The sequence below is a fragment of the Dendrobium catenatum genome, unplaced genomic scaffold, assembly GCF_001605985.2.
Source record: "Dendrobium catenatum unplaced genomic scaffold, ASM160598v2 fragScaff_scaffold_1306, whole genome shotgun sequence".
Lineage (NCBI taxonomy): Eukaryota > Viridiplantae > Streptophyta > Magnoliopsida > Asparagales > Orchidaceae > Dendrobium > Dendrobium catenatum.
In genome coordinates this window covers 182,909-208,027 of record NW_021319768.1, presented here as the reverse complement: position 1 = coordinate 208,027, position 25,119 = coordinate 182,909, and the positions used below count along the sequence as shown (strand labels likewise).

General features: G+C 34.6%; 1 protein-coding gene across 1 annotated transcript; it reads left to right on the top strand.

Annotated features, from left to right (window-relative positions):
- Positions 1-4,841: 4,841 nt before the first annotated feature.
- Positions 4,842-22,587, top strand: LOC110095960 (probable plastid-lipid-associated protein 14, chloroplastic). Its single transcript, XM_020821693.2, has 13 exons — positions 4,842-5,240; positions 5,329-5,372; positions 5,466-5,544; positions 5,633-5,749; positions 6,126-6,308; positions 6,397-6,483; positions 18,011-18,114; positions 18,229-18,316; positions 18,803-18,883; positions 19,124-19,200; positions 19,705-19,840; positions 20,492-20,554; positions 21,823-22,587. The coding sequence occupies exons 1-13, from the start codon at positions 5,022-5,024 to the stop codon at positions 22,459-22,461; spliced, it is 1,917 nt and encodes a 638-aa protein (XP_020677352.1). The 5' UTR covers positions 4,842-5,021; the 3' UTR covers positions 22,462-22,587.
- Positions 22,588-25,119: the final 2,532 nt, after the last annotated feature.

Below are 25,119 nucleotides of genomic sequence, written 5' to 3'. Positions count from 1 at the left end.
ACAGGTTTAAATGGTCCTTTTCTATCACACAACATGTTTGATGTATTCCTCCACTTTAACCAACCAACTTGAATTCTACTAATAACATGTTTTTTTTTTTCTAAAATTAACTCTCCATAGCACTTCTCTTTGAACTTTATCATATGTTTTTTTCTAATTCAATAAGTATCATATGTAAATCCTTCTTATTCACTCTATATTTCACCATGGATAAAGAAAAAAAGATATGGGCTATGATCCTTGATGTAATCCAACTGAAATAGAAAATATTTGGTCAAAGCATGCACATGCATGCAATGTGTTTAAACACAACATATGTAGATCCTCCTTACTCTCTCTATAAGTGTCCATAATAGATACTTATTCTCAAAAAATGTATAGCTTCCATAATAGACGTACACTTATTCTCAATATGATTAAGCATTCCAAAGGCTAGTACTACCTTCCCACTACCTAAATCGACACTTGGAGATATCAAGACCATCTATCTTGGAAATGTATGGTAAGAACATCCATGGCTAAAGCAAAAAGCATACAATCCTCTTGCAAATGTATGGTTAGAACATCCATGACTAAAGCAAAAAAGAAATTCATGGCTAAAGCAAAAGAGATATGTTCTTAAACCTAATATATGTAATCCAACTAAAATAGGAAAAAATTTCTTCAAAAGAAATGAAAAAATAAACCTTCCGTCGACGAAGATGAACGACCGTCGACGGTGAATCGACCACAAAAGCTATGAGACTCGTCGGCAAACTCCTCTGACCGTCGGCGACGGTGATCTACGGGCGAGCGACGACGATCTACGGGCGAGCGACGGCGATCTACGGGCGAGCGACGGAGGGTGACGGCGATCTACGGGCGAGGTGAGAGAATGGAAGGAAAGAAGTGATGAGCCAGAGAAGCTCGGTTTCTGAAAAATGGGCTTTCGCCGGCGGATTTTCCGGCGGATCCGACGCCGAAGATTATTCCGGCGCAACATGCGCCGGTTTAGTTTCGTTGAGTTTAAATACCCCGGCGTAATATCCGCCGGTAATGGCGCCGGTGATTTTTTGCCTTAAAGTGCGACGAAAATAGTGAGCAATTGGTTTGTTCCGACGCATTTACCTGCGCAAATATCGCCGGAACATTTTCGGCGTCGTTGTCGCCGGAAAAACCGCCGTAGGTTTTCCGGCACAATAATGCGCCGTTACCTGCGCCGTGCTTACCGGCCCAACAATATCCGCCGGAAATTCCGACGGTAATCGCGTGTTTTCCCGTAGTGATATATGCATTTGAAATGCAATACATTAAGAATAGTTCCAACCAAATAGTGCCTAAATCTCTCAACATAGAGTTCACACAATATCAAAAATTACAAGATGTAACATACAGACCTCAAGGATACTTCAAACAGTGTAATGGACTTCAAAGAGATTTTTACCTCTCATTACTGCGATGGTATTGGGCTAAGTGGATTTAGCATAAGCAATATGTTCTAAGCAATTTTACATTTGGATGGCTGGTTTTAAGAGGGGGCTAAAAATTATGGATTCCATATGAAAGAGGAATATTTTATCTCATCCTTTGCTCCTTATGCCCTATTGAAATTGAATACATAAACCACTTTTCCTTTCAGTCCACTTCTCTTTCATGCTTTTGTAGGAATATCATCCCATGAGTTGTAACCACGCATATTTATCCACGCTAATGTGGTAGTGATGGTGGGGGATGGGATATGTATCAAATATTCTTGCATTATTAATATTTGTCTAGTTTATAACATTTGCAAGGATAAAATTGATAGATCTATAAAAAATTGGCATTATTAGCATGAATACTTAAACAAAAAAGTTGATTTGGAACTTGTTGGAGTTAAATTCAATACTATATAAACTCAAATTTCACAAATTTATAGTCAAACTGAATGTCTCAAGGAAACGAACCCAACGATACCATATATGGTCCTATCCGAGGGTTCTCTTGCATTTTTCAGATATTGCCAACGACCACTACCATCTATTAGGACAGACAACCACTATTGCTACTAACGATCACCATCAATAATCACTGTCATCTTCAGACACTTGTCAAGATTTAACTCTACTGTTGGGTTTCAAATATTATCCGCTTGTAGACATCATACTTATGTAATCCTTATAAAGGAAATCAAATCTTATTGTTGGGTGTTCACTATCTATATGAGATATTTAATTTATGTAATCTCCCTTAGGTAAAATCAAAATTTTATTCTCAAATATTCCCCTCTTCTTTAGCTGTGATGAAGGGAGGATTCTTGTATCACCAACTATTTAGTGAATTTTTTCAATTAGGCTAGGCCCCATGATTTGTTCTCTGTACCTACATGTCGCTCAAGATATTTTATCATAAAAATATTATTAAAAGCCATTAGCTCATTTTTTTTTCATTTGTTTCTCAAGCCAGAGAAGTAGAGAAGGGAAAAAAGAAAAAAAATGAGAAAAAGAGATGAGAGAGAAAAGAAAAGTTAGTATTTGGCAATTATAGAGGCATTTTTGTTTGTCAGCCGAGTTGAAAAATTTGTTCATCTCGAAGTAGGTTACGTTTTGCTTATTTACTCTTTTAAAAATTTAGTATTTTTTTAAAAAATTTCGATCAAATTTATAATTTGGTTATACATAAATATAGTTTTATCCGATTCTAATAACTTTTATTCATGTAATTTTTTATATGTTATCGTTACAACTACTCTAGTCATTTTGAGTACTTATTCTAGATTTTTTTTTTGTAATAATCAAAATTTTAGTGACGTGCCCAGAGAGAAGGTTGTTCGGGCTTTTTTATTTTTTATTTTTTTGGGGGTTTTATATCTATCAATTTTATTCATCAATTTCTTCTGTTTGTTTTAAGTAACTCAAATCTCATTTTAGTTTTAAATGATTTTGATTATTATATAATTTTTCTTGTATTGAATAGAATTGATGATTTCCTACTGCATTTTGATTATGACATCTGCATAAACAAGAAAGGCTTGTTAACATATAAAATAAATTGTTTGTTAAAACATAATACCCTACAAAGGAGGGTGGGCCAACATACTTTTTTTTTTTAAATATAGTTTGTGATGTTATCCTAATTATAGTCTGTAATAAATAACTAACTACACCGACGGGTAGAGAGTGACGTATCTTTATTGATATAATAAAGTCACATGTAATGATATTTGATTAATTGGATAACCGATAATTGATATGACTGATAAACAAATGAGAATAAGTTGGGATAAAAGATTATGAAAATACCACATTAAAATTGGATGTCGTGCCTTGCTAAATCATATATTGATGCATGCATATATTGATAACATTGATGACATTAATAGATACATTAGTATCATTGATAGTATTGAATGCATTAATAATATATAAACAGATGATGCATATGAATAGATAAGATCGATTCCTTTAGTGATTTTATGAATTATTTTTTCATTATTGTTTTACCGATTTATTGAATTTTATAATAATAATTGATTCTTAGATTTATTGCAATGATTCCCTACTTTTATTATTTATCATTTTGAGTTTTATTAATGATATTTGGTTATTAATTGTATTGACTATTGTTGATTATATTAGATTAAGCATTTCATATTGATTCTTTAGTCATTATGTTGAAAGCATTAACGAATTTTGGATTAATGTTGGTCTTTTGAATTCATTATGTGAATTTTAATAATTTTATATCAGAGAATGAATCAGGATCAGACAAAATTAGATTGTCAAAGATCCTTAATTCTTTTTAGATTTTATTATGTATTTTTCTTTTATTCTTGTGTAGAGGAGCTTGTAATAGAATAGTAATTGTACTAACATCGGGCTATTATATATTGAGTTTGGAAGAATGAATATAGTGCTGTTTTTTTAGATATGCAACTGTTAGTTGCTTTCACTAAATATAGATTTATTATTTTGATAATTTATAGAAGCTATGGTTGATTAATTATGAAGAGAAAATATATAATTCTTATAAATTTTATTCCGAGGCGTTAAATTTTGATGGTGGGGGATGGGAGAGATGAGTGTCAAATTTTTTATTCATGATTATTAGGTTTATAACATTTGTAAAGATCAAAACGATCAACACACTTTGAATGTTTCTCAGTTCATAGAATATTATTCATCTAAGGCAACTAAATTGTCTTATAAGATATAGTCATAATCTTTATTGATTGATGATTTATTTTGAGCATTTATATATCCACAAAAATTTATCTTGATTGGGTACGAATCTCAAAGCAAAATTAAGATGGAAATTTCAAAAATTAAATTTGAGACCATTTAAACTCCCATTTTAGCATAATTTTTTTTTGTGACCTGAACCAAATCTTGCACTTTTTTTTTGGAACGGGGGTATCGGCCCACTTCCACGTCAGTTTGTGACTCGCTTGGCGATGTCCACTAATCCCTCGGCGAGTCTACTAGCAACCAACCCCACAGGTGCATGACCCACAATTCTTTTCTCTCCAATTAAGGAGTCGTGCCGTATGAGAGGGAATTTGAACTTAAAATGGGGGGTTACCAAGCACGCCCACCAACCCTTCTAAGCCCGATGGGATATCTTGCACTTTTTATGGAGCTCATAATTTTCTTGGCAAATCTTCGTTTTTGTTCTAAGTCAAATATTGAGGCCACTATCCCTTTCTATATTTTCTTAGATATTTTTATAAGTTACCTGCTATTCTATAAAAATCGTATCCGAGGTCTGAAAGCCACCGCTGATATTTCATTCAGGACTGATAAATGTGCACAGAATAATGTAACATCAATAAAGGACCACGCCAATATATCGCTAAAATTAGCATCTTACATTATGGTCCCCGCTGGTCACCATCTTTCGTTCCAGCGTAGGCCGCCCGGGAAGAGAGTGAGGCCGACCCGCAAGATGCTCATGGCGGAACGCTTCCGGCACTCGCCGCCACGCAACCTGCCTTCTCCCTCTTACGTATAAGTATCTGCGTCCGTATCTCTCATCTGCTTCTGATCCCGTCGCCGCCCACCACTATGCCTCTCTGCGCCTCCTCTCTTGCGTTCTCCCCTTCCATCAGATGGAGGCCGAGATGCTCCGCTGGGACTGGGAGGACAGCTCCGGAGAAAGGTTCTCAGCCGTGCGATCGGACGTCTGAGTTATCCTTCTCAGATGGGGATTTAGGCCCCGTCCGCAAGTTCAGGATGTCGGATTTCGCCATCTGCGATCGCGTGAGCGTTGGCCTCCAGGGGAGAGTGCGTTACAGTCTCGTTAAGGTTTTGGGTTGGCTTTATTGGCTTTGGATAGCGAATGTCGATTGATCTATGTTTGAATGTTTTGTAGAGGGACGAGGTGATCTTTGAGGCCACGGTTAGGGATTCCAATAGGTGAGTGGAGTTTGTGCTTAAGCTTGGTTTGATTCCGATTATAAGTTCGAATGTGAAATTTTTCGAATTGTTGGGATTTTGGGAACTGTGCAGCCCGTTGTATAACTCGAGGGTAGTGCTTCGAGATCTCACTAGCGCGCAAGCGAAGCGGCGAGGTAGACGAGCATTGGAGGTGGGGGCCTGTTTAAGAGTTTTTGTTTTCGCATTTCTGTGAAAGCCGAAAGAGACGTTTGACGTGCGCATTTTCTTGTATGTTGTAGGTTTTGAAGAAGCTTGTGCGGCGGCAGCTTATGTATCACTCTTACGCGATGCAAGTTCATGGTTATGTTTCCCCATCTGGCAGCGAGGAGGGAGACCCGTTCATCCTGGTGCATGGTGTAAGAATCTTTGATCTCTGACTTAAATGTCCTTTTGATTAGATGTGCTGATGATGATGACATTTCAAGAATGAATTGATCTCTGATACCGTTACTTTTTTTTTTTTCTGTGATTTCTCATCTGTATAAAATGAATTGACTCTGTCTCTACTTTCATTTTGTTTGTTTTCTTATTTTCATATGTTGGAAGGAGAAGAGTTTTGAGCTCATAAATTGTTCCCTCTTTTTGGTACATTGTCTTTGAGGTTTTGATCTTCCTGAATCTTAGCGGGGTGATTGACTTTTGGTTAAAAGAAAAGCAGTAAGGTGTGGAAGAACGTGAAATTTATATTTATATTAACGATTGACATCTTGTTGGACCTCTTTCTTTTTGCAGTATCAAGGGAGCTATTCCCTGAGGCATTGGCTTCTGTTATCGGACTGGCTTCCGACATTAGAGGCAACCCTAGCTTTGGATGAAGAATGGGTTAGGCGGGTTGGGGATGACACCATAGGAGGGCCTGATGTAACTCGGCAATTACGCCTTATTAGAATAATAATGAGGGATCTTTTAATTGGTGTAAGCACTTTTCTATATCCAAATCAACCTGATAGCCAGGCGTACTGCCGGACTGCTCTAGTTTCACATGTTTCTTCTTACTTCTCAGGTGAATTATTTGCATAGCCATGGATTGGCCCACACCGAGTTAAGACTGGAGAATGTGCATATTTGTCCAGTGGATAGGCATATTAAAGTATGTTACTTATTTTCTTGACCAAATTTCCTTTGTTTTTTTTTTTTGTTTTGTGCCTTCATTTGCAGAAACTCAATGTCTCTGGTTGTTTTCTGGCATCTTAAAATACCTTCCGCATGGAGGCTGATATTGTTGATTTTTGACATAGCATACTTAAGAAAATTCTTTGATCTAGCTTTATTATGTTTGGGGACATATGAATTTTAAAAAGGAGTGACATCATTCTATACTTTCATGTAATAAGATTTCTAGAATTGGCACAGGTTCGCAATGCAAACAAAACATTTAGATTCTTCCAAAAAGGGCCTATTTTTAATTCCAATTGAATTTTCAAGCGATGTAGATATGAGCAGATTTTATCTCAAAATCTGAAATAAAAGATATTTTCATTTTCATGGCTTTCTTGATTGTAATTTTTCTCATGTTGATAATAACAGAAAGTGATAACTCACTAAAAAATTCTTTAGTTTCCTTATTTAATATAGTTGTTAAACACTAATTTCTTAGCATGTATTTAACTCTATAATCACATTTTCTTTTGTTTTGTTTTGCAAAACTGAATCAATCCACAAAAGGTGAAATGTCACGTATTGAAATCTAAAATTTAATTGGAATTTTCATCCATTTGCTACACTTAGCCCTTCCGAGTTAGCTGCAACTTTAGAAATTCTAAAGCAATTTGATTACACTGTCATTGAAGATTAGATAGCAATCATAAAGCTCCTAGGTTAGTGCAAAATAGGGTTTTTTTTTGTAGTTATTTGGATTGAAATCGAAAGATTAGAGGAGGCTTAAATTCATTATTAATATGGCATTGGGAGATTTTTTCTTATAACAATTTTATAACCAAAGCTTATATTACCTGGTAATGTTGAAGTTAAAGTTACTCTTCAAATTCGTAATGGTAACTTAATGAGACTTATCAAGTGAATTGATAATTTATTTGATGAACTTCTTTCCTTAATTTCTGAATGAGCATTCTTGCTGTTATCTGCATGGGAATTTTTAACTTGACTTTGAATAAAACCATCAATGTTTTATTTGTGGTTTTGCATTTCTTGAGGTTAAAATATGAGAAACTATACTTGATTTCATATTATTATATGATCTTGTAATCACAAAATATACTCTGAAAAATGATAAGTATTTTTATTTACTTTTAAAAGAGTAGCAACAAATCTAAATTAGAGTTTTTCTTAACTTTGGAGGGAAGAAAATTTCGTTAAAAAGGTTGTAAGATGATTCCTAAAGAAAGTTAGACCACACAATATGGCCTTTTGATTATGGTTTTATTTATTAAGTGTATAAAGAATGCTCCATGGAAGATCAGTGAAAAATGTTGGAGTAGCTCCAGTGGCCGATAAGATTACAGAGAGTCGCCTTAGATGTTTTACATATAAAATGTTGGCCTTTTGATGATTAGGTTAGGAGAGTAGATGTGTTAGATTTGATTTATGTTAAGAAAGATAGAGGTAGACCTAAAAAGACTTAGTTAGAAAATAATAGAAATGGTCTTTTTTATTAGATTTAAACAAGAATTGGACACTTAACAAGATACAATAGAGAAAAAGGGCTAATGTAGCCAATCCCATGTAGTGGGATAAAGGCTTGATGTTGGTGGTGGTGGTGGTGTTGTTGTGTATGAATAAAGCTATACAAAGAAATAATTGTCCTAGGAAAAGAGGGTAAATTGTAAAATTTGACATGATTGTGATATTGCAAGATATATTCTTAAGGGGGGAGGGGGGGGGGAGCAAATGCAACTCCATAATGAGCCATACTTAATGATTTAGGATAATGTAGCTCCTTTTACTTAAAATATTGCCATAAAAGTTCTTGGAATATTTTTAATTACAATGTATATAAGAATGGTTGTTTGTGGAATGAGGAGGCATAAAGGTTTTATTTTGAAAAAGAAATGCTCCTTTAAGAAGTGACAAAAAAATAAAAATTTTAGAGATTTAAAATAATTATTAAGGAAGATAAATATCTTGAAAAGAGTTTAACTTGCAAAACAAAAGTTATAATTTCTTATGATTTATATAATAAGTAGGTTCTAAGGGAGTAGAAAATAAAATATTGGGAGAGTTTAGGAAAGATTTTATTTAGAAGAGTATAATAAATAAAATATTAGGCTACTTTATAGAGTGATTAAAAAAATGAAGTGGAGTTAGTATTTTAGAAAAATGCATAAAGGTAAATCTTTAGGTCAAGATGGATACCTATTGAGATTTGGAGAATTATTGGTGATATTCAATGAAAATTTGTTTATAGAATTATGGAAACTAAGAGGTTGCCAAATGATTGGTGAAGTTGCATTTTGGTATCAATATTCAAGAATATATGAGATCTTCTAGACTGTGATAAGTACAGGTTAATCAAATTTATGATTCATACAACAAAATTTTTTGTTAGAGTTATGAACCTTAGGGGTGTCAAAATCTGAACCGACCCGAACCGATTTGGAAAATTCTGAGTTCGAGTCAAATCATTTGTCATACAAGTTGGGTTTGAGTTCGAGATTTTGACCTGTTCATAAAATCGGGTCGGGTTCAGGTTGACGCGGAAACTCAAAATCAACCCAGGTTGACCAAAAATATGAAGATGTGTTGCCCTCATGACCTTCGGCTCCCACAGTCGCACAGTCGACCCGCACTCACGATCGCGATCGCGCATCCCACACACGGAGTGTTGACCGGCTTTGTAGTCGGACTGACCGACAACGAATGGTTTACGATCTCTTTCTCATTCACGCATGACACTGTGAGGAGGACGTCTTCATTCGCGTGAGGCAGAGCTTCCTGGTTCGCGCGGGGTAAAGGTTTGAGTGAGTCAATTTAGATTTTAGGGTTTGCTTTTCCTCTTCTGCATTTATTCATTGTTTTTCTTCTCCTCGCAAGCATCGTAAAGTAGAGTTCTGAAAGAGTCCAAACTTTGCCGCCTCCTCCAACTTTGTTCCAATCGGACGGTACTCTTGAAAGTTGCGTCGGGAGCACGCCACTGGCCACTCCCACAAGCCGCACTCGCATCTGCTGCTGGCCCCTCCCTCGCTTGCTTCCGCTGCTGGCTGCCAGCCCCTCTGGTGCTCGCAACTATGCCCTCCTGCCCTCGCATGAGTCGCGTATGCACCTAAACGTCACAGACCTGCTCACGCTCGCATCTGTGCAGATCGTCCCCGATCTATTCCCGTGTTCCGGTTTAGCGGGTTGGGTCGGGTCAAACGGGTAACCCAGCTGGTTGGATCCGAGTTAGAATTCCTGGCCCGTTTGCAAAGCCGGGTCAGGTTTGGGTCAACCCGTTTAGACCCGAGTCAAATTGGGTTGGACTTAAATTCGACACGTTAACCCGTTTTGACACCCTAATGGAACTTATATTTTGTAACATGGTATAATTATTGGAGAATTAATTTGGTTTTATGCTAGAAAAAAATCACACTGGAGGAGATATTTGTGCTAATGTAATTAATGGAATAGTATTGATAGCGCAAAAAGATTCTTAATGTATTTTGTTTATCTTGAGAAGGTATATGATTGTACTATGTTAATTGATTTAGTTAACATTAAAGGTAGAAAGGATCTTGCCAAAGTTATGTTGAGGTTATTAAAGCTATATATATTTATTTACTGGCAGTTACTAGCAATGATCAACAAAGGAGGGTGGTGATGCAAGCGGTGGGTGTGGAATTGAAATTTTATATGACATTATTTCACACAAACAATGTAATTGGAATTCACTCAAATAAGATAAATTTCAAATATATTGAAAATGAATTGGAGGGTGTATTTCAAATACATTGAAATTTTACCGCATATGCTTTTCTTCCAGTCAAATGATAAGAAATTTAAAATGCATGCATTCAAAATGCAATACATTACGAATAGTTCCAACCAAATAGTGCCTAAATCTCTTAACATAGAGTTCACACAGACAGACATTATATATATAATAAAATCAAGATCATGGGCGATTTACATGGTTTGGCATGGATTGCCTATATTCACAGGGAGAAGGCGGGACAATGGTATTTATTAACAATACAAAACCAATTACTGATTAAGAACCATAAATCAAACAAAGCAAATAATCATGAACGAATAAGAAAGAACAATGTTACGTGTTTTCTTTCTGATTTTGGTCAATATTCGAAGGTAAATATTGAAGAAACAACCTTAGCTAGCACAATCGACCTCCAATCCTAATTGCAAGAGAAAACACCTTATTCTCTATAAGTTGCTATAGATCATCACACCATTAGCCTCTAATATTTGATTTTAAATAATTCTAATATTTGATTAAAAAAAATAACAATCTTCACGTTAAATCAAACGGTAGACAAGCTAAACCCCCCTTTTCTCCCAACAACTCCTTATCCGGGAAGTCTACCTACCTTAAGCAAAGTTAGACATTGTTAGAATCTTGTTCCAGTCACTATCTTAGCACGCATTATCTACGGGATTCATATTTGTATACTTTCTGAGCATCCACAGTATCCTGAGCTAGAATGTTGCTGATTAAATGCAACTTAATGTCAATGTGCTTGGTTCTTACTTCTTACATAGTATACCTGGTTCATCTTTAGCTTAATTGCACGTTGATTTTCATACCAAATTATTGTTTTTATTTCTTGCTCAAGCTTCTCAAGCAATTTGATAGGAAATACTTGAGTCCACAAGTAACCCTAAGGTAATACTTGAGTTCGCAAGCACTCCTAAGCCAAACGGATGAGCAACCAGCAGGAGTTCTGCTGTTTACAGCAGAAATCAGCACCAAATCAGAGGAAAACGGTAGAAAACTGGGAGAAAACCACACAAACACTTGTATTTCACTAGTAGATGAATAAAACAACAAAGATACAATTGATCCTCAATTCGAGAGGAGGATCGATCTCTCCCAAATCTCTAGACGCCGCTAGAGCCCAAAGAAAACCTAAATCTAAGAGATCTCAAATTTCAGCCAAATTCAAGATACTCAAACCCTAGCAAAATCAACTATTTAATGCATACAATTCAAAAGGAATCCCCTAAACAGTCCCTGCAATCAATTTCCCTCCTAAACTCCCTCAAGTTTCCTTCCCGAAACCGTCCCGCAAGGCGCGCATCTCGCGCGGCTTCCACCCAGGCGGAAGCTTTCTCCGCTATTTTGGCGATTTCGCCCGTGAACCGGTCCCTCCTGAACCGGCTGGACCGGTCCAGTGGACCGGTCTAACACAATCCTTTCATCTAGATGTTATCTTTAATAGTAACCATGTATTCTGTCTCGGTGGTTGATAAACCTGTAACTTATTGAAGATTTAATTTCCAGCTACTGTGTTCTCGTAGGCTATAAAGGCATACATAGTAAATGATCTACACTTTCCAATATCTTCTGCATTATCAAAATCAACAAATAACTATAATTTGCTCCTTGCCCCGCTTTACTTGTGGCATACATGAGACTGCTAGCTGTATTTGCATGCTGAATTGTATCAATATATCTCTAATATTCCTTGGTTGATTTGATTATGAAACCTAACGTCTGAATTGTGAACTCAATGGAGATAAAACAGATTTGGCAGTACCCAATCCAATTTTTTTTTCAGAACCTTCTAAATATATTTGCATTGAAATAAATGTAAGAAGTCTTTCTATCTTTCTTTTATTATATCTATTTTAATAAAACATCTGGTCTGACTCAAATCTTTTATCATAAATCGGCTATTAAGTAACTCTTTTAGCTATGCTATCTCCACGTTTCTATCACTAGTTATAAGCATATTGTCAACGTACAAAAGCAAATATATCACACTGTTCTTGGAGAACCTTTTATAGTAATTACACATATCAAAATCATTTTTTTGTATGAACTATAAATTACAAATGAGTCAAATTTCTTATACCGGTGTTTTGAAGATTGAAAAGTTTTCTGAGAATGATACTTTTTTCCTTGAATCAATTTGACGTTTCTTTTTGGCTGGTTCATATAGATAACCTTCAATTCTCAATGCAGAAAGCTGTTTTTACATCCATCTATTTAAGCTCTAAGTCATAAATGATTACTAAGACAGAATCACTCTGATTGAACTTTGAAGTATGTTTGATAATCAGAGAGAAAATATCATTAAGATTTTTTTTTTTCCGAGTGAATCCCTTTGGCACTAACCTTACTTTGTATCTAGCTTACTCAACATTTGGAATACCATCTTTTCTTTTGTATGTTCACTTGTAACCCATGATTCATTTGTTCAGTGGTTTAGTGATAAGTTCTCAAGTGTAGTTCTTTTCTAGTGATTCCATTTCCTCATTCATTGTATGTGTTTTATGAGCACTTTTTATCACTGTTCAATGCTGCCTGGTATGGTTTCAACTGATCCCTTTAGCGATTGGTTAGCTGCTGTAAAAACATATGTAGTCAAATTAGCATAATCTAACTGTTCAGAGGCTTTAATATTCATCTTTGTTTGATCTCTTACTAGATTATTAGTCTCCAAACTAGTTTCATCTGGATGTATAACAACTTCTACTTGATAATTCTAACTACTACCCTATGGCAGTATCAGCTCCACCTGCATCTAATTTATATTACTGTTCTTGCAATTTCACATCAGTGCTGATTGTAGTACCTTGATTCTTTCTAGTAACATATTTGATCATCATATCTGGCTCATTGATGATAACATCTCTGCTAATGATACGTTTAAATTCATCTAACAGATAACATCTATACGCTTTGACTCTCTACGGATATCCTAAGAATAATCATTTTATGAATCTTGGTTCTAGCTTTTCTTGATTCACATGAATATAAATCGGGCATCTAAAAATTCTTAAATTGTTGTAACCTGCCTTTTTCCCTGTCCAGACTTTCCAGGAGTTTTGATTTCAAATGTTATAGAAGGATGTCTCTATTTACCAAGTAGCAAGCAGTGTCAATTGCTTCTACTTAGATGTGCTTATCCTTTTTTGCAAATAATTGTATGCATGTTATATTCTCTAGCAAAGTCTGATTCTTCCTATTAGCAATACTATTATGTTTTGGAGTCATTCTAATCATCTTACGTTGAGCAATTCTATTATCTATGTAAAACTTAGTAAACTAACTATCCAGAGATTCTAACCCATTATCTATTTTCAATCTTTTGGTTTTCTTTCCAGTTTGGTTCTTAATGAAAATTTTCATTGCTTGAATGTTTTAGAAGCTTTGCTCTTATGTTTCAGAATATAAAGCCATATTTTTCTTCAAAATTTATTAATGAAAGAGGTAAAATATCTATCTTCACCACATGTTAAAATAGTAGGTCCCCAAATATTTGAATGTATGTACTCAAGAGTCATTTTGGGTATTTTTTGTCCTACACTAAACATTACCCAAGTAGATTTCCCAAAGATACAATGATGACATGGATTAATCTTATCAACATTGTTTTTTTCAAAAACTCCTTGCCCGTGAAGAATATTTAAACCCTTATGACTAATGTGAACTCGTCGAAGATGTCGAAGTCTTATTTGATATGTTTCTATAACATACAAAGTGCCTATTAAGCAAGTCATAATTTTTCGAAATGATGAAAACAAACCATTCTACATATTTTCTTTCGTTAAGTACAAATGAACCTTCAATACCTTTTAGCACAACATTTTTAGCTTTGAAAATAAAACCTAACACATAAAGAGTATCGAGAGACAATAAGTTCCGTTTAAGGTCTGGCACATATCTGACTTCAGTTAAAGTTCTAATCACTCCATCATCAGTTTTAAGTCTAATAATTCTCATTCCAATAACTTTACAAGCTGCATTATTTCTCATGATAACCTTCCAACCACTTGCTACCTTGTATGAATCAAGCCGGTGCTTATCAAGAGTCATATCAAACGAACAACCAAATCCATTATCCAATTATCACTATTACAATCTATTGTAACAACCAAAATCTTCAAGTCCACATATTTATTTGTTGGTGCTGAAGTTTCCCCAAATTTTATTACTTTTCCCTTATAATTTTCCTTGTAATGCCCTGCGTTTTTCTAGCATTTAGATGTTGGTTTGTACCTCTGTTTATCATCTTATCTCTGGCCTTTTTCTAGCATTTAAACTTAGGGTGTGTTTGGGACGGCTGCAGCTGTCAGTAAAGTAGGTTGCAATATTATTGTACAGAAAATTGCTTTCAAAAATTGTTGTACATAAAGCAGAATATTTTGTTTGGGAAGTGTAACTGTTAAGTTGCTGTGTTGCAGCTGTATGGAAATAAATTACCTTTATATCCTTATATATTGAGATGAAAAAAAAATGATGTAAATGTCAACTTAAAAAAAAAAATTAAAAATTTATATGCTAATAAACTAACAATTCTAAATTAAAAATTGTATTATTTTTGAAATATTTTATAACTATTAAATATCATAATATAATCTTTTTTCTATAATGTTTTAGCAGATGAAAACCATTCCTCAAAAGAGAAATGAATATTTTGAAGCTTTCAAAGACCAGAAGGGTACATGCATAAAGATTTATGGTTGAAGTGTGCCCTAAGGTGATACAAGCATTGGAAAACAATAATAATCACAGAAATCACAAGGCCAAAAAAGGTCGACATCAAATCTATTATCCAAAACTACATTCAACGAATAAGAAAGAAAATTTTCAATTGTGATGGAAAAAAAAGCACTCAATTCCCCAACTTTTTACAAGATAAGAACATAGTTACTTCTTTGAAGAGCTCTAGATCAAGCTCAACGGGTGAAAGGAGCATATCAGCGCGCAATAGGGTGTCGATAAAACATGAGCTCGTGCATGCTCGCCGTCGGCACTGAGAGAAATAAAAAGAGTGTCGTGTGGGTGACACCGTCGAAGCGAATGCTGGCAACGGAGATGCCGTTATCCCGTAGAACTGCGGCGAGCAGTGGACTGAAATCCTCATCGCCAAGCTTTCCAACGAAGGCTGACCAACCTCAAAGCTGTGACACGGCGATGGAAACATTTGCCGGAGCACCTCCGGGAGCTTTGACGAAAGCTGGCGCCTCTGCCAGGGAAACACCGGCAACTGTTGGGATGAAATTCAATGAGCATCTCTCCGAAGCTGACTATAGTGAATTCGTTCCGGTTTGATGTGGCCATCGAAATTGGCTGAAGGGAGAGAGGTGGGAGGAGTTAAGCGGATCAAGGCAGAAGAGGTGAGCCAGATTGGTGCAAGCGATCTAGAAAGTTGAGGTCGTGGAAGGCGCCGAAGGTTGCGAATATTTGCATGTGGGGGATTTACGTCATTTTTTCGCAGAAAGCAGCGGACCGCAGGAGACAGTGAAAGGTTGCGAGAAGCGGCTATGTGCCGTGAATTTTTTCTGACGCAGTTCTGCCGCAATGCCCCAAACGAGAATTTAATAACTTTTTATACAGCAAAGCAGCAGTAACGCCATCCCAAACGCACCCTTAGAGGTCTCTTGATTATTTCTCAATATTGATTTCAATCTCTTTGGATTTCAAATTTGTTTGAATCTCTTCCAATGTTAGAGTCTATGAGCATATTTAATGGTTTTGATAAAATGAGCATATAATTTAGGCAACAAATTCAAAATTGTTATAGCCTAATCCTCATCATTTGCATTGATCATAAAGTTCTCTAAATTTGTGCCAATCTTATTTAAATCATTCAAACTATCCTCCAAAATTTTTTATTCAAACATCTTAAATTAAAACAATTTATCCTCTTAGTAAATCATTTTCTGCAAGTTCTTAATTATATACTTTTGTTCTAATCTTGACTAGAACCCAACAGCAAACATCTCCTTATCGATCTCACTGAGTATCATGTTGCTCAAATGAAACACAAACATATTTTATGTCAACTTCATGATTTTTTGTTTTCTCATATGCTTTAAAGAACTAGGCAAAGTCCTCTTTTTTTTTTAAGCCTCAGTCACTTGGACTAGAGTGGCTTTTCATATGTTTCCATTAAAATTTATATCAGACCTCTCAATTTTGACCTTGAAAAACTCTCTTTCTGGAAATCCAATTTGTTATGTTAAATTGATTCATGTTTTTCCAAATGATAGAAAGAAGACTTTCCAAATGATTTGGTTATTTCGTATGATCTTTTATTTCAGTTCACTACTATTAAACCATAAACCATTAAAGAAAGATATTAAACTTGCCGAGAATTCTTTCCTACAATCAGAACAAAAAACCAATAGAAATCTTTTCTAGCATACATAAACAGTAAATTTAATCTTATATTTAAAAAAAAACCTTAAGTATGTATGTATTATTACCCATATAAATTAAGTCTAAAACTATATGTATGTATGTTATGGATGTATGCATGTATGGTATGAGTGGATGCATGTATGTATGTAAATATAGTTAAAGAGATAAACTCAAAAAACTGAAAACAGTTTTGATTCCAATACAACACAGATATATATATATATATATATATATATATATATGCTAAAAAAAGATGTGACAATAGATATGCTAAACAAAGATTTGAAACTAGCAAATACGAATTAGTAAACATTTAAACAACAATAAGATTAATGACATGGACAATTTAGGTGGTATGATTTGGAATGCCTATATCCACGGGGAGAATTTGGGGCAATAACTTTTATTAATAATATAAAATCAGCTTATAGATTAAGAACCATAAATCAAATTGACTTAGTAATTTTGATATAAGAATAAAGTAAGGAACAACGTTACCCGATCTCCTTTTAATTCCGGTTAATATTTGTAGCTAAAAATTGAAGAAACAATCTTGGCTAGCACCGTTAACCTCTACTCTCAATTGTAAGAGAAAACACCTTTTTTAATTTTTTATTTTTAGAAAACACCTTGTTCTCTATGATATCCCTTATTTCTCTTTCTATATTTTGTCGAAACGAAGACACACACTCTCTCTCTCTCTTATTTCCGCCCAGCACCCTGTCCCTGCCCCCACTGAACGTCTAAATTGGACAATAAACACACCTAGAAGAAGCTACATAATAGGCTGCATGAGAAATAATATGTTTGTAAAATAAAACAGCATAAATGGATACCACAATAATTCGATTTTAGATAATTCTGATGTTTGATTTAAAAGAAAAATAACATATAGAAGATGCACTATAATACGGATATATAAAATTAGCATTAAGGATTAAGAAGAAAAATGGGTACACTGAAAGTAACAGTGATGGCATTTTTGCAAAAGGATTTGTTCTAAATAGTCTTACTAGGAAAAAATTGAGAATGAGGATTTATAAAGCTGACTCCAAATGGTTTGGATAAAGTTAATGATGTGATGAAAACAATCTAAATTGATGGGCATTTTTTTAAAGAAAACTTTTGCCATTGTAGCTTATTTAATACATAAACAGTCTAAAGTAAAGACATATATGCATGCTTTATGGAAATTAATCAACTCATCTTGGTCTATTCTATTAAGGGGATAAATGAGTTCCATTGTATGGAAACATGCTTTGGTTTGATATGATTATTTGTTGATATTGATATTGTTATGCATCTAGTATTTTCTAATTTCCTTTTAAACAACACTATTTGACATTTTTCTTAGGTAGGCATTCTAGGAAATGCAGTTGATTTACATAACGATGATAACAATGGTGCTATGACTGGTAACTCAGATAGGAAGGCAATGATGATTGCCTTTGACATGAGGTATGTAGCATAACCCAAGTAATAGAATCATTGAAATCTACCTTACAAACTCATGCAAAAATTCTTACATCGTCATCTCACATGTTTAATTTTTTATTTTTTTCTGTTGTTCAGATGTGTTGGTTTCATGATGGCCAAGATGGTTCTAAAAGAGCTTATGGATCCTTCAACCTTTACGAAATTTAAGTTGTTTCTGAATAAGGTTTGTTGAGAAAAATCTGTGTGCATGCATTAGCTGTTGTTATTTAATTTAGATTTAGATTTGTACTTATCTTATCGATCTACTCCATTTGGATTTCATCCTGTATTGACTTCCTGGAGAAAATCTACTCCACAACTTTAGATTATCGAATTACTTAATGAATTTCCAAGGTTGCATGTTCGTAAAATCATTGATTTGGACCAAGTTGATGTCTTTACTTATAAATTTGAATTTGCAGCAATTTGATGTACTTAATCACATATATCGGACTCATAGTCCTTGGGCACCATACCCCATTTTTTATTTTCTTTGAGCTGAAACAAATACTTAGTTTTCCTATGACTTGTAAAAGTGAAGAAAAGTGTCTTACTCTCTTTGTTCAATCTCTTAAATTGAGAAGTTGATTCTTGTTGTTGCTGGTCTTTCTTATCATAACATTCCTTTCCTCGTCTAATATCTTAAGATCTCACTGCTTATGGAGTGCAGGGAAATGACTCATCATGCCTACGAGAATTCCTTTTGCCAATTCTATGTCAAGACTCTCCATCTGGAAATGCTGGTTTGCAAGTTAATAGTCCGTCCTTCATTTGCAGCCATCTAAGGCTTCATTTGGGATGGCTTTCTTACTGCTTTTTAAAGCGGCTTTCTAGTGCAAAAAATTTATTTTTTTGTACTAAAAAACTGCTTAAAGAAGCTGTCTCAAACGAAGCCTAAATGTCCATTGCACAATTATTCACTGTATGATATGATGAACATAATTTTCTTAACAAGCAATTTTATTTTAATTTTTTTTTCTTTTATTAACAGATGCTGGATAGGAACTGGGGTGCTGGTTGGAACCTGTTATCGTTGTTTCTTGCTACAAAACCATTTGCAAGAATAAGGTATTATGAGTCTGGGATGCTACATCTCTTATAATCGTTTTCATATGTACGCATTGTGGCTCCGAAAATTTTATATTGTGCGTCCCAGCCTCTCCGTGCCATCAGTCTCTTGCAAATAAAACCTTCTATTTCTGTGTGTGTGAGATGTGAATGGGCCGAGCGATAATTTTGCGTCGTGAGAGATTGTGGGGAGCAGGGTCGTGGAAGAGGCGGTTTGGTTGTGCTATCGTGGGCTTGCGTGGCTTCTTCGTGTGGGCTGGTCGGCTGGGTAGTTGGGACCGGTTGGTTAGGGGTTGTTTGTGTGTGGGGCTGGCAGTAGTTACAGGTCAACATGCATTTATATCTTTCTCATGGTATTGTGACCAGCGTGCCTAGGATATTATAGCTTCTTTTATCATTCCTCTTTTAAATTTTTTTTTCATTTTCATTTATTACTCTTAACTTCTAGTCTTTATTCTTCATATTAAGCGGTACTAAATTTTAATGTTCTGCATCTTATTGCAGTTGTTTGGATGCATTGAGGCATCCATTTCTTTGTGGACCTAAATGGCGCATAGACCCATCTATGGATTTAATTAGGTGGGGATTAGGATCAACCGCTGTCAGAATGTCAGAAGATTATATCTATGGAAGGCATCAGGTACATGCAACGCTTGAGATTGATATTTTTGTTAAGTTTTGTTAGCTCACTGATTGTGGAATAAGATGGAAACCATTACTGGTATGATGCACAGTAGCATCATTTTCTATCCCTGATTTTCATAATGGCATCATTTTGTATACCGAAATCTCTTCCCATTATTTTGAATTATTTTAAGTAGCCTTCAATGTTTTTTTGAAAAAGGTGAAACTACTTAGCATATTCATGAATATGTTATGAAAAACAAATTTTTGAAGGGAATTTTATACGCATAACGCACATTTCCTTATATATTTTCATGTCAATATTTAAAATTTGATATTTATTTGTGTAACACTTCAGTGTCTCAATCACATAAAAATATAGATATAAAAATATATATTTTTTAATTTTAAAAAGTTTATATTAGTAGTATTTTTGAATTTATTTAAAGAATAGGTAATCAATAATATTCAGGAGTTAGATACGTAAATACATAAGAATTATGTGACATATGCATGCAAGTTCCCCATTCTTAAAAGATGATGGTGATTCACTGTTCAACCCTGTGTTTGCTAAATGGATCTTTTTTTTTTTGGTTAGTGTTATTCTTATGAACTTTGTATTCGGAAATGCAGGCAGACATTTATAAATTTTCTTTCAATTTTGTAGCGCCGGAGGCTAGCTTATTTGATTGAACTGATGGAGTTACTGAATCCTCATCCTAAGTTAAAGGTAACGTTCCTTTTCGATTTCCTGTCCGTTTAATTCTGCTTTTATCTATTTTGGTGTTCCCGCTTATGAAGGGATGCTTGAAATAATGAAAGGGCTAGACTTCTCACTGCCAATTTTCTGATTAAAATTGCCGTTGAGCTATTCAAATGCTGACTTAGGCTTCGTTTGGAACGACTTTTTTACTGCTTCTTGAAGCAGCTTTTTATTTTTTACTAATAAGCTGCTTCAAGAAGCTGTAAAAAAGCCATCCCAAACTAAGCCTTAATCCATAACAGAAAATTTCTCAGATTATAGCAGTCCCTCAGTTAGTTAACTGCCCTCATGATGCCTGGAACAAGATGGTTTACCATTTTTTCATGCCATCTATTTCTGTATCCTCAAATTGAAACTATAAAGCTCTTTTCCTATATTAAAATGATATCTTGAACATGTCTAGGCTTGCAAATCAAATTCTTGTGTTCTCTAAGTCTGTTCCAATGCTGCTCAACTTGCAGGTTGCGCTGGTGAAGAAGTTTAGTAATCCTAGCGAAAACAGAGAATTAACAGTAAATACATGAGAATTATTTAACTTAAAATTTGTTTGAAATTCTAGAAATAAATGGGGGAGAAAGAAACAGGCAATTAGGAAGATGCTAGATGCCCACAACTCCAAGTAACATTGGTGGGGAGAGGGAGGTGAGCCTAATTTCATTGTCTTTTACATTTTGCTTGCCCAAAAGTTTCCTAAGAGGGAGTGTTTATAGGCTGAAGATTCTTATGACCCATTAAAACACCTAATAACAACTTAAATAACCAAACTACCTAATACCGCACTAAATTACCCATTCCATTTATTCCCTAACATTTGGCTTGCACAAGATTTGGATCACGAAAGTTCTCTCATGATCGAGATGGGTAATTAACTATAGGGGCTTGCGTCTATAAGAAACCAGAACTCAGATCATAAAGTCCCCTCAAAATGAGAGTGAAATCTCTTGGTACTGTCTTATCTTCAAACCCATCTGCCTTCCCAATGTAATCCGTTAAAACTCCCCTAAAAGAGAAAAGCAAACAGGGGAGGCCGGGGCCGAATTTTCGGAGCCCGCAAAGTCCTTTCCTTTTACTAGACTTTCTTAGAACTTCTCATGCGGCCTCAGCGAGGAGCCGAATGATAATTCTCCTCTGTTTTCATCTGCATTATTTGAGTTCTTTTTTGCTTCATCGATGAAAACTAGCATTTTTGCTAGTCTTCGTTGCTCTCTGACTTCATTTGATTTATACTAATCTAGAACTGGATGGAAATTCTCCATGGTCGATGGCGTCTGCTATACTGCACAGGAAGACACTTGGGACTAACCCTTCGCCAACCTTCCCGCAGAGTCATCATCGGAAGCGCATACCTCACTTTCACCACCTCCGACAACTCCGACGAACCTTCTCTTCTCCTTACTTCCAACATAAGCTTCAAGATCATGCCGATCTCTTCATGGCCTCATGATAAATCCGGCTCGCCTGGAAGCTTGCTTGTCAAATCGAAAGCCAAAATAACATCCGGTAGAAGATTGTACCTCAGAGAAGAAGACGGCGCCATGCCGAGCCACTTCAGCTCTCAGGAATCCATTTCGTCGGCTCTGTTGAGCAAGAAATGGAAGGGCGTTGGGTCCGTCAAGGAGCTTCCGTACAGTCTCCCAGCTGCAGAAATTCTCCACGGCGAGATCGATGTGTCGATGAACCTGGAGCAATCGTCGTCACCTTCAGCCATTGGTGAAGCACAAGCTGTGCTCAAAGAGGTCAGAACTCAGATCCCGCCGGAAATGTTCGATATTTCTAAGCTTGTTTGTGGTACCTATGTTGACTCAAGAATGCTTGTCCTTCGTGGGGTTAACGGCTCAGCTTTACTATTCACGAGATCCTGTGCTTTAAATTAGATTTGTAGTTGTTATTTATGGTAGATTAACGTTGTCATTTGTTATTTGTATTATTCTACTTGATTCAATGATCTTACCATTTGTATGTAGTAGATATGAAGCTTAATAAAATTATAATAAAATTGATTTGTAGATATAAAATAATAATTAACAAGTTGTCTTATAGTGTCACAAAATGTAGACATAATTATGATATTTTTAAATTTTTTATTATTAATATTAATGAAATGTCTCTGTATTAGTTGTGCTTTTAGTATTCATTATTTATATTATGTTCTTTTTATTTTGTTGCATTCAAAATTGAAAAACATTAAGTTTTTATTATAATTTTTATTGTTAATATAGAGTTCATTTAGAAAGGTTAAAAGTATTTTATATAATGATAATTTAAATTAATTTTTAAATATATTTTAAATTAATAGAGTGACTCAATGAGATTATGAGTTGAGCCAGGCTGAGCTTGAGGTTGAGCTCATTTAATATACGAGCTCGAGTATAAGTTCCAATTTGATCTAATTCTATATGAGTAATATATTTGTTAGGCCAATTATAAAATAATTTGGAGTAATTGATCCCAAAAATGTCATTCATTAAGCAATATTAATAAAAAAATTTAACCTCCATTGTGTTAAAAAAGCTAGAACTTGGTCTTCTTTTTTTCATCATGATCTTTATATAAAAGTTATAGCCATTAATACAAAATCCCTTGACTATTCATGCAATCAATTTAGGACCATTTGCAAGGGCTCTAATATCATCTTTATTGATGAATCACAAGTAGATGTAATTGAAACAAAATCAAAGCATAAGTGAAAAAAAAAAAAAAAATCAAAATTTGAGTTACACGTTGAGAATTTGATTTATTGATTACTAAAAATTGTTGCTTATTGCTTTATTTGATTGTGCACATTACCTTAGTGTAATGAATAAATCTAATCGTTGTGGTTTGACACTCAAAGTTTAAGTAGTATTGTGATTAGAGGTTGAGTTACAATCACATTAAATAGCTATCTAGTGTGATCTCACTTAAGCGCAGAATGCTCAACTATGAAATGAAGAGCTTAATGTATTGGATGAAATCAGACTCTACGCTTAGCAAAATCTTAAAATTTATTGAGCAAGGATGCCCGGTGTGTCCTCGAACATTCGAAGAAGTGGACTTAGCTTTAGTGCTGAGAAAATTACTTATTCCCAACAAAAAAATTGATGCTAAGTTTGAACAATTTTGGGAAGGACCTTTAATCATCAAGAAAGTATATCAAGGAAAAGCTTATTAACCTATTGATTCAAATGATTAAAGACACATGCCACTAATCAATGAATGATTTTATGAAGAAGTAGCATGCTTGAAAAGGAAGAAAAATTTTCTTGGCAAGTAAACATGTCATCCTTATTTATATCAGTAAGCATGCTATGATTCTCCTATGTAATAGAGGCATTTTTTCGAATATTTATCTCGGTTAACATTGTTCTTCGAGTCAAGATCCTCAAATAAATATTTAAAATTACAAGTGATATAATTTTTTAAGCAAATAAGTAGTAAGATAACACCTTCAAATATACACATATGTGGCCACAATGATGCTGTAAATTCATTTCTTAATTCATTAAGGTTATTAAAATCAAATGAAAAGATTTTCAAAGTCTAAAAACCTTAAGGAATCAACCAGGAAGAGCATAGACTATTGTGGCCCAAGTCTAATGTGAGGGAAAGTTTATAAGGTTAAACTCAACATACCCAAATATGATTGAGTCGTTGATAACCCTTTCAAATCAATGAGCCATAAGAAAGACCGCATTAAGAGATCCTCTATGTTGTTAGCCCAATGATAACATATATGAAGTTTGAAGCTTATCAAACTTATTGAGTCAGATTAACTCAAATCTAAAATATATCTCAATTGATTAATAAATTTAGGTGGAGTCTTAAACTATTATGAATCATGTCAGAGGAGCATAGACAATCATAGCCTATATCTAGTGCTCGAACAAGTGTATAAGGTCAGGCTCGACTAGCCTAAATGTGTAATTGAGTTGTTGACAATTATTCTTACTCAACAAGCCATAAGAAATGTCATATTATAAAGGTCTCTGTGTTGTGAGCCCTTTAACAAATGCTATTATCTAATGTGGTGAGTTTAAGAAGCCCATATTAGAAGTTTTTTTCCAATTTGTCAAAAGGTCAAGGTATTACCAAAAGGATGATATGATATTCAAGAATATATAAAGCCATTATTAGTTTATTTATCAAATCAAAATTTAATCACTTCAGTAAGGTTATTAATTACAAAGCAAGTACCTAAGGAGCGTCTCTTCTTCAATAAGTTCGATAGTGTAGAAAAAATAGGACCGAAGAAGTTATCCATATGTTTATATAAAAGCTCAATACTGAATGTAGTGAATGTTATCATTAATAAATTTGTTATGCATGCAGCTCTAAATAGATAGCTCATTGCCATGAACCTAACATAAACCCTAAGGGAAAGGTCACATGTGTGCATTCTTCATCAAGCCTATTGAATTAGAAAGCATAAGGAAAAAGGTATGCTCAATTCATGATGAGTCAAAGTAGATAATTCAGGCCAACCGCTTCATCAAGCTATTTTGATTAATATATATATATATATATAAATATATATATATATATATATATATATA